The 10,673-nt window shown below is 49.7% G+C and overlaps 1 protein-coding gene across 1 annotated transcript; it reads left to right on the top strand.

Moving 5' to 3' along the window:
* Positions 1-2,165: 2,165 nt before the first annotated feature.
* Positions 2,166-4,193, top strand: GPR84 (G protein-coupled receptor 84). Its single transcript, XM_019724365.3, has 2 exons — positions 2,166-2,280; positions 2,770-4,193. Exon 2 carries the CDS (start codon positions 2,778-2,780, stop codon positions 3,975-3,977), a length of 1,200 nt encoding a protein of 399 aa, XP_019579924.3. The 5' UTR covers positions 2,166-2,280; positions 2,770-2,777; the 3' UTR covers positions 3,978-4,193.
* Positions 4,194-10,673: the final 6,480 nt, after the last annotated feature.

Raw genomic sequence — 10,673 nt, 5'->3', positions numbered from 1 at the left:
CAGCCCAGAATCCAGAATCTCTATGGGATCCTCCTGAGGTGCATCTTTGCTCACTTTCCCCTTTCTACCCACTTCCCAGTTTTGCAGAAGAAAGGAGGAGGGAAGATGATAGCTGTTAAAGAAGAAAGAGACGGGAATAGGGCCCTCCTATGACAACTTCATAGTGTGTCACCTATGAAGTTGGTGGTAGGAGTTCACTGTGGGTTCAGAAATGGAACCCAACAAGGAGTTTTGAGTTTTCCCACCCTTCTACCCCATCCATCTAGCTAAAAAAAAAAAAAAAATGCAGAGAACGGAAATCCAGAAATCTGAGGGGCAAGACTGGCCCTATTGGAGAATAGGTGGGAAAAAAGCAGGGGCTGGCCCACATGTAGGGAGAGAGACAGGGGCTCAAAAGAATTAAGATTAGAGGGGCTGGGATACTAGCATGCCCCTACAAGTACCTCAAATCTAGTCTAAAACTGAATTCATGATTTACCTCTTCCCTAAACTTGCTGTGCTCCCCACATTCCCTATCTTAATACCACCATCCACCTGGAAAACTGGGATTCATCCTAGTCTTCCCTCTTTCTAACTCCTCATCCAATGAGTCATTAAATAAATCCTGTTTGACCTCTTAACAACCTATTATAGATCCTTATCACTGTTCTTTATTCCCACAACCAGTGCCCTAACCAGGACTGGCTATATAATTTGTGGAGCCCAGTGCAAAATGAAAAAGCAGGGCCCCTTGTTCAAAAAGGATCTCAAGACAGTGACTACAGAGCATTAAACCAAGCTTCTGTGTGAGTACACAGGTGGCATGTCCATGAAACTGGCCCTGGCCCTAACTCTGGCCCTCCCTGTCTCTTATCTGAACTGGTGCCTCTTTACTGCTCTCTCTCTCTTTTTTTTTTTTAAGGGGGCACAAGTGGCCCATGTGGGGATCAAACCGGCAACCTTGGTATTTTTAGCACCATGTTCTAACCAACTGAGCCAAATGGCCACCCTTGTTCTCTCAGTGCCAATCTCCCCATCACCTTCAGGCTAAAACCCCAGCTCCTCAGCATGATACACAAGACCTTCCTTGTTCTCAGCCTTGCTCACCTCTCTAGGATCTTTGTTGCTCCCTACCTCATGCTCTTTGTTCACCTCTACCTAAACTTCTGTGACTCTATGCATCCTGTTCCCTTTGTCTACAATGTCCTACTTATCTCCCCCAAAACCCCTGCTCATCATTCAAAATCCAGCACAGATATCTCTCTGTGGACCCTTTCCTGACCTCCTCAACAGCTAGCTCCTTTTCTCTAAGTCCCGATACACTTTAAAGCAAGAGTTACCACTTTTTCTTAAAGGGCCAGAGAGTAAATATTTAAGGTTGTGCTGGCCAAGAGGCAAAATTGAGGATATAGTGTAGGTATTTATATAACTATTCAAAAATGTAACCATTTTAAAATGGAAAAAACATTGCTGGCTCATGGCCCACTCAAAAACAGATGGCAGGCTAGATTTGGCCAATAGGCCAAAGTTGGCCCACCCTTGCTTTAGAGAACCAATTAAGCATTTATGTATTTATGTGTCTGTCTTCTCTACTAGACTAGTCACAAGCCCATGTACTTTTTGTATGCCCAGTGTCTAGGTCAGGTCCAGTGAATAGTAGGCATTAAATACACATTTGTTGAGTGAATGGATGAGCCCTGTGGGGAGTGAAGCCAGAATCCTGGCTGCTCCATTTCCCACCTTTCTTCATCTTGACTCCTTTTTTCAGATGTGCTAGGATATGACATGGGACCCTCTAACTTGAACCATCTCCGCGTTCTGGAGAGAGGAAAGACAGCACTCCCCCAAAACAAAGCCAAGGCTTCTGGAGTGCCTAGAGTTGTTCCTGGAACTTGGTCTTGTCCTTTGGCCCCTTGAGAAGTGGCCCAGATATTCTGTCTCCATGTCTCAACAATTCTTGGCAACAATCTTATAGGTGTTCTGCCATGCAAAGAGAGGAAGGAAACAGAGCTTGGGTCTCAGGAAGGAATGAGACAGCTTTGGGGTAAGTAGCAGGACAATTTCAACAGAGAAGACCAGTTTTCACCAGCCAAAGCAGAATGCGTAGGAACAGAGGCGGGAAGGATGTGGCTAAGATTGAGTAACTGGGGAGTTTCTTATTCTTTCAGGTTAGTATAATAGGAGATCTGAAAGCAGGGTATGTCCTGTTCGAAGCCTGACTGCCTACCAGAAAGGACTGCGCTTTGAGTGAATTCGATTTCTTCTTCCACTGGAGAGAGAATTGAAGGCTGGGAGATTCAAGTGAGTAATTCTGTTGTGGATGTTCTTTTACTTTCTCTGTCTCCTCATCTCCCAGGTGGTAAAAACAGAAAACTGAGGCCTGTATGCATGTATAGTGACGAGGGGCAGAAGGGACGATATACCAGTATCCTAAATATAGAGAGGGGACTCCTGGGTGGTCTTAGGGGACAGGAAAGGAATTAGAAATGTTGGAGGGTGCTGGGATTACTGAGAGTATATGGATGGATACTGAATGAGGCTTGGAATTTGGAATGGACAGAGACTAAGAGATACTTAGATAAGAATTTGGGGAAATCTTTGAGAATGGGAAAGAACTAAGGGAGCCTAAGAAGAGGGTTGGGGATCTTGGGATGAAGGGGACTGGGAGTGGCTCAGGAGGCTGGTGAGCTCCCAGACCAGTTCAGTTGTCCAGGAGCCCAGAGTTGTTCACGAGAGCTAAGTTCAGAGTCAGGTTCTGACTCCTCTTCTCCTTCTACCCCTCGCCTTCAGCCTCCATCATGTGGAACACCTCTGATGCCAACTTCTCCTGCTACCATGAGTCTGTGCTGGACTATCGTTACATTGCAGTTACTTGGGGGATTGTGGTGGTTGTGACAGGCACCGTGGGCAATGTGCTCACCCTGCTGGCCTTGGCCATCCAGCCCAAGCTCCGTACCCGCTTCAACCTGCTCATCGCCAACCTCACAGTGGCTGACCTGCTTTACTGCACCGTTCTTCAGCCCTTCTCTGTGGACACCTACCTCCACCTACACTGGAGAACTGGCGCCACTTTCTGCAGGGTTTTTGGGCTCCTCCTCTTTGCATCCAACGCTGTCTCCATCCTCACCCTCTGCCTCATCGCCCTGGGACGCTACCTCCTCATTGCCTACCCTAAGCTCTTTCCCCAAGTGTTCAGTGCCAAGGGGGTAGTGCTGGCACTGGTGGGCACTTGGGTGGTGGCTTTGGCCAGCTTTGCCCCCCTCTGGCCTGTCTACATCTTGGTGCCCGTAGTCTGTACCTGCAGCTTTGACCGAATCCGAGGCCGGCCCTATACCACCATCCTCATGGGCATCTTCTTTGTGCTGGGGCTCAGCAGTGTTGGCATCTTCTATTGCCTCATCCACCGCCAGGTGAAGCGAGCAGCACAGGCTATGGACCAGTACAAGCTGCATCGTGCAAGTGTCCCCTCCAACCACGTGGCTGGGACAGATGAGTCCATGCCTGGTGGTTTACAGGAGCTGGACAGCGGGATGGCATCAGGAGGGCCCAGTGAGGGGATTTCGTCTGAACCAGTCAGTGCTGCCACCACCCAGACCCTGGAAGGAGACTCATCAGACGTGGGGGACAGCAAGGTAGCTAAGCAGACGGCAGAGAAAAGCCCTCCAGAAGCACCTGCCAAGGCCAGGCCAACTAAAGGAACCCCCAAAGCTCAGAATTCTCCATCAGATTTTGGGAAGGTGACTCGGATGTGCTTTGCTGTGTTCCTCTGCTTTGCCCTGAGCTACATCCCTTTCTTGCTGCTCAACATCCTGGATGCCAAGCTCCAGGCTCCACGCGTCGTCCACATGCTTGCTGCCAACTTCACCTGGCTCAACAGTTGCATCAACCCTGTGCTCTATGCAGCCATGAACCGCCAGTTCCGCCAAGCTTATGGCTCCCTCCTAAAACGAGGGCCCCAGAGTTTCCGTAGGCTCCAGAGTTTCCGAAGATTCCGTTAGAACTGTCTCCCCACTCATCAGAGACTGGGACTGTTTCTTCCAGAACTAGAGTGGCCAGCTGGTATGACAGTAGATGAAAGTAAGACTTGTGGGCATTTTCACAGACAACTTCTCCCCAACCCCGAAACGATGCCTTTTCATCCCTTGCTTAATGTTTCAGCCCTAGGCAGCCCAAGGTGCATTGTTAATTATTAATAAATGAATTCCATCCTTTTACTGCTCAGGTATGGTCTTTGGGGAAGAAGGAAATAGGTCAGTGTCGGTTTGCAGCTGAAACTTAATATCGGAGGATTTGGGGGGATACAGGTCAGAACAGGGGCAAGAAAAAGTGGGTGTGGGACATAGTCTTCATCTATAAAACATGTGAATTTAAGAGGATTAGTCTGTCTTTTTGTTTAACTTCCCAGAAATGGTCCTCAACCCCTAACTACTGCTGCCAGGATCACCCCATCCCTGCAAACAGGTGTTTTTCCGCTCAAAAAATTTTTTAGACCAGCTTTGAGAGCCACTTTGGTGAGGCTAGCCCCCCGGCCCTTGCCTTATCCAAAGAGAATGGTCGTGGGCGAGGACTCTTGCTCTGTGGAAATGAAACTGAGCTTAGCCGAGGTAAGGGCAGGCAGGTATTGTAGCTGCCCTAGCACAGTCATGCTGGTTGGAGCTAATTCATGTGGCCCCTCACTTCCCCCAGACTTGCTCTTGTCATCCTGGGTTATGAAAGCAGAACCGAGACTCTAGTTAAGAGGGCTCAGGGGCCAGGCTGAGGGGAGATCACACTATTCCCTTCCTCTAGCCTGACAAACATCCTGTCACCCTGTGCATGCGCAAGCCTGAAGTTAAAGCACCTGTGGCCACCAGGTGACGCTGGTTCTCTGTGTTTCCTTTCTGACTTCCCTGTTGAGGACAGAAGGTGTCAGAGGGACTGGGAGCAGAGACACCCTCCCCTCCTGTCCAGCAGGGGTGGAGACCCAGGGATCTGTACCGTTCCCTTTACATCAAACTTAGGAAGAAAAGTGAAGCATTAGGCATTTATTATTCAGAAGGTATTTATTGTCTACTTGGTTAGGGTAGTGGAGCAGGGTGGGCACTGTGCTGGCACTGGGATGCAATGCGAGAATCATGCTGACATCGATGCTGCTCTGGCTGCATGCTGTCCCCTCCCTGCCCCGAAGTCCACGGTTTGAGAGAACAAAGTGAAGTCCAGAGAGATTCAGACAAGGACACAAAACTACAGTGGGGATGGACAGATCTATACCCTCACATTCAACACACTCCAGGGCCCAGGAATCCTGCCTCCTAATCTGGAACATGTCCTTCTACAAAAATCACAGCAGGCTAAACTGAATCAAATTCAGGCTACCAAGGCAGGGCCCAGACAAGTAGGGTGAACAATAAAGGACCAATAAAGAGGATCAACCTGGAAGTACAGAGATCAGGGTTCCAGTCAAGGTTCTCTGATAATTAGCTCTGTGAATCAAAGCAGGACTGGACAATTCTGGGCTTCAGATTTTATTATCTGTACAAAGATAGGGGCAGAGTGAACTCATGTGCCCCAGTGCTGTCGAAATCCTGTAAATGTATTATTTTGTGTAATCCCCACAAAATTTACATGACGTATCTATTATTATCTCTTCTCTTGCTTACAAATAAAAAAAAATTGAAGTACAGTTTGAGTTCAGAAATTTATCTAAAGTCGAAGGGCTAGTAAGTGGTATGACCATGATTTGAGGGCAGAGTCTGACTTCCATACCAGCCCACATGGCTAATTACTGTAGGACAGCAGCCTTTCTAAAACTAGAATCAAGTGACCAGATGATCCCTAAAAGTCTTTCCTGTTCATACCTTCTAAAATTCTGAAAGTTGACAATTCTCTGAAGGGTTGTAAAAGGGCTTACTTTACATGTTCCTTGAAGGCAATTCAAAAGCTTTAGCAAGTAGAAATGAACAACAATAGGGATTGAGGTTAGACCTCAGGAGGGACTTCCCAATTATCAATCACTGGAAAAAAATGACTCAGGGGACACAGGAGGAAACCCTGGAGTCTGAGACCTGAGAGGGCAGATCTTAGCAAGAAAGTAACCTCCTCCTCTCTCACCCTCTACAGCCCACACATCCACCCGGGCCCCTAATTTCGATAAGGGCTGAGTTAGGGAAAAGAGGCATTTAAGATTCTCTCAGGCTTTCTCTCTTGTGAGTGTGCATGGCGCGCGTGTCCACGCATGAAGTCCCTCATGATGCGAAGCCCACGCGTGTCTCGAGGGAGTATGTGCATTTGGAAGCCCTCCTGAGTGTGAATCACTGTCTGTCTCCTTGTCTCTTTAATCTCTGTCAGTCTCGCGCGGGAGCCCAAGCTCTATCGCTGACTTTCTGACGCTATCTCGCAAGGCTTCTCTTTGTCTCACTCCATCTGTCCGTCTCTCCTGTAGGCTGTCTTCATCTCTTGTACCTCTGTTATTGCCTTTTTTCTCCCAAGCTCCTTCTCTCCCTCCTCCCCTGCTCCGCTCTCCCCGCGCCCCCACTCTAGTCCCCCGCCCCCGCCGCTCTTGCTCGCTCGCACACTCTCTCTCTTTCGCTGTCTCTTACAGGCAGATTTATGGTCAGCCCAGGGCCTTTCATTGGCCAAGCGCTGACAGGACTTGATTTAACGCCGCTTCTCATTGGCTGAGCTTGACAGGCCGATTTACGAGTCATTCTACCATTGGCCAAACCGCTTTGGCCCTGATTTATTGCTCAGTGGCTGCGGGGAAGGGGGGCGCAGCTGGGGAGTGAGGAAGCCCCTCCCCTCGCCTCCGCTTCCGTCTCCCTCTCCCCGGCTTTTTCACCCTTTCCCTCCCCTCAAGGAACCGCACTCCCTCTACCTGTTCCTCAAGCCCCCTCCTCCTTTCTCTTTCATCTAGCGGGAGGGGAAAATGGGGTGTGGTGGTGGTGGGAACTGAAGCAGAGGATGGGGTCTGCGGGGGTAAATATGGGCGGAGGAATCTGAGGGGTGGCGGTAGAGAAGATTGGAGAGGGAGAGAGAATACTGAATTGAAGAGCAAAGGGGAAACTGAGGAGGCGAAAAGGGTGACAGGAAAAAAAAGGAAGGCTGAGGAGAAAAGACTGAGGGAGCCAAAAAGGTGTTCTGAGGAGAAGGAAAGATTGAAAAGAAAGGGTGCATTGGAGGAGGCAAGTGGGCTAAAGCGGGGAGATCCGGGTACTGAGAGACTTCAAAAATCACTATTCAGAGTAAATAAGAGATGGGAAATTTCCTCTTCAGACAATGGCTCTGAAAAGGGAGCGACTTAGAGGAGCAAAGACACAGAGAAAGGCGCAGTGGAGAAGTGAGAGAGTAGGAGGAAAGGAGAACTGGAAGGTAATAGCGAAGAAAAGAGGGAGGGAGACGAGACGGATGGAGAACTAGCGAAGACACAACTAAAGTTGGGTTTTGTGTGTGTGTTGGGTGTGTGTGTGTGGGGGGGGTAATGAGAAAAGACTAACCCCCGGAGGAACTATTGAGAGAAACCACTCCTCCTCCTCTCAATGAAGACCCTTAGGCCTCTAGAAGAGGACACGTCAGGCACCTCCCCCAGGAGATGTTCTGCTTCCTCAAGGCTGCAGTAGGCTCCTCATTCCCTACACCTCACTCCTCCCCCTTACCCACCTCCCCAGTGAAATTTATGAGTTCATGGCTGGCCTTCAGGAATTAGGAATATTTATGCTTCTTTGAGAGTGAGCTTTGGAGGGTGATAAATAAGGGGCCATGAGAGGGTGCAGTTGGGGGCTCCTATTTTTAGCATGGTCACTTTCCCGAGGCCCCCACTCACCGATTCCCTCTCATCCTGAGCCAGAGAAGGGAGCACTAGGAAGGTGGGGAATGAGTTTCAGGTATCAGGAAGGGGGTTTGACGATCCTGGAGAGCCCCTTAGAGAACTACAGATCTTTGCAGCAGAAAGGATTGAAGGCAGATGGGAGAGGAACTTTCCAAGCATCCTAGCATTTGTATGGCCCCTGGAGTGCAGTTACAGCATTTCTGCAGAAGATGGAGAGAAATGGGGAGTAGCCAGTTTCCCCTCTGCCCCCCTAAGCTCAGTTGCTGAGAAACAGAGTAGAGGAGCCAGGAAATTCAGAAGAAGGTTTCTCTGGCATGTCATCTCCCAAATCACAGCAAAGGGAAGATTTGAAATCTTCCACCATTACCCCCACACCACAGCCTGGGTCCTGGGAAAGGAGGCTAGGGATGTGGAGCTCAGGGCATCTCCTAGGAGCCTCAGCCCCCAACCTGCCCAGCCTCACTGCTGGCTGAGAATTAAAAACAGCCGGTAGTTCTTGAAATCCCTTGCCCTGGGCCTCCAGGAAATGAGGGAGGGAGAGGATCTGTCCAGGGATCCAATGCCTTCTCTAGCCCTCATTTCCAGGATCCATGTGTTTGTGACCCTCAGCCCAGTCGGAGGGCTTGCTCTTTCCTGAACAAAGATGGGTCCATGATATAAGGGGGGTGTAAAGAGAACAGAGAGAGCTGGGGAAGAGCTGCCCCCTCCCCTCACACACACACTACTGTGTTTCCCAAAAAATAAGACCTAGCCAGATAATCAGCTCTAATGCGTCTTTTGGAGCAAAAATTAATATAAGACCCGGTATTATGTTACTATACTATATTATATTATATTGACCGGGTCTTATAGTAAAATAAGGGCAGGTCTTATATTAATTTTTGCTCTGAAAGACTCATTAGAGCTGATTATCCAGCTAGGTCTTATTTTCGGGAGAAATGGTATGCCCTCCATCCACTTTGGCCTTAGCAAGAATGGCCACAGCACCCAGTATACAAACACCCCCCAGACTGTGCTGCCTGGAGCGGGAGAAGGGAGGGAGAGAAAGGTCTAGACTGGCCCTTTAAGAGCCACTTAGGGTCAGAAAGCCTGGGCTACAGAAAGGGGAAGGAGCTGATGTCAGAAGACGGATGGGCAGCAAGATGGGGATTGATGCTAATGGGGGAGTTAAAGCTAAGTACCCAGACACTCAGAGGGCAGAACTGCAGATCTGTCTTCCTTATGCTCACCCCCCCTCCCCAAACCAAGGCTGTAAATCTGCCTTCTCAATTGGGGAAAGGGGGAGTTAGGAAAAAATGAGATGTTCTCTTCTCCTTTTTCCTGTTTTTTCCTTACCCTGTGCCACCCTCTCTTCCCCAGTCTTTTGTCCTCTCGCAATCTCTTCGCCCAATCCATAACCCCTTCCCACTAAAATTTCCACTTTTTGGCTTCCCATCAGGAACTGAAGGAAGAGTTTCAGCTTGTAGAAGAGTTTAAAAGGAAAGCACAAAGAGGTCTCCCTCAGCAGACCTGGATGGGATGGTGGGGTTGTGGTGAAAGACTGGAAGGTCCCAGTTGCCTCAGTTTCTCTTCCCTCTAACCCTCTGCTCACTTGCAGGTAACTCTAGCAGCCTTCTCCCAGGACAGTAGGGTGAAGGCAGGAAGCAGGATATTGGGTGCCAGGAGCTGAAAGGGGTCCGAGAGCTTCAGAGTTGGGTTTGTGGAGGCCTCTGACACACTGTGTTGGAGGGGCTGGTGGGCTTCCAAGGACAGCGAGGGAAGCTGCAGGAGCTGTCCACTAAAAGATATATGGTCTGGTTTCTCGGAAACTCCTGGATCAAACCGTTCCCTCTGAACACACACCCTGCCTGCTGAGTAGAGACAATTTCAGGCCAATAGTCTATTTACTGTAAAGGCAGGGTCCAGCTGCTCCTCATACCTCTCAGGAGACAGCTGGGGGTCTCAGGGAGGAAGGCGGCTCAGAGGGGCTGGAGCTAGTAACCCTTGGGGAATTCCATTTCTTCCCTGACTTCCAGATGAGACCAAATCTCCCATCCTTCAGGACCAATAATCACGTTTATCTCCCTCTCTACTGGCAATCAGGGTCGGTTCTTGAGCCGTTCCTCTGTAGGAGGAAGTGCCTCTCCATCTCATCTGTTGCATGCTAAACCTGACCTCCTTCTTAGTCCTGAAACAACTGATGCCTGATTGCTCCTGGCTTCCAAATCTTCCTCAGTATCCATAAGAGATTGACCCTAAAACATTAATCTCATCTCTTCCCTCTTCCCAGGTTTTCCTTCAGAGGCCTAACATCAGCTCGAGGCCATCCTCTCTGTTTCCTAAGTTTTCAGGAACAAGGGAGAGAGCAAGGTTGGAGTGGGAAAAGGTGGGGGTTGTGGGCAGGAGCCATTGGAACCCTGGCTTCCAGCCTCCCAGTATCTGGCCAAGCGCTCCCTCCCATCCCAGGGAGGTCAGCCACTGCCCTCAGCACTGATCTCTGGCTGCTTCTCCATCCTGGTGATAAATTCTGTCTTTGTCTCCCCTCCAACCTGGGCCCCAGGGGCTAGAGGTCAGAGGCTGGGGGAGGGGTCATTGTGGAGGAGGGAAGAGCTACAAGGAGAGTGGGAGGAGAAGACGGTCAGGAGCAGCTGGTGAGCAGGCCTGGGGGGTGGGCAGTAAGGGGATGAGGCCTCTTGATTCTACCGATCCTGACTGCACATTCCAGCAGGTCTGCATTCCAAGTGAGAATGCCAGGATTCCTGAGATGTGGAAATACCATGGGAATGGGCCCTGGAGCATCAGAATACTGGGAGATGAGGAGTCGGTGTGGGGTGCCTCAAACCAGGAGGCTCCTGAAAGAAATTTGGGAATGAGAATATTGTGGGAATCATCCATATTCCCACCAGACTCC

This window comes from Rhinolophus sinicus, chromosome 1, assembly GCF_057876585.1.
Source record: "Rhinolophus sinicus isolate RSI-liver-muscle chromosome 1, RSI-T2T, whole genome shotgun sequence".
Taxonomy (NCBI): domain Eukaryota; kingdom Metazoa; phylum Chordata; class Mammalia; order Chiroptera; family Rhinolophidae; genus Rhinolophus; species Rhinolophus sinicus.
The sequence above is the reverse complement of the archived record's forward strand: the minus strand, read 5'-3'. Positions and strand labels throughout refer to the sequence as shown.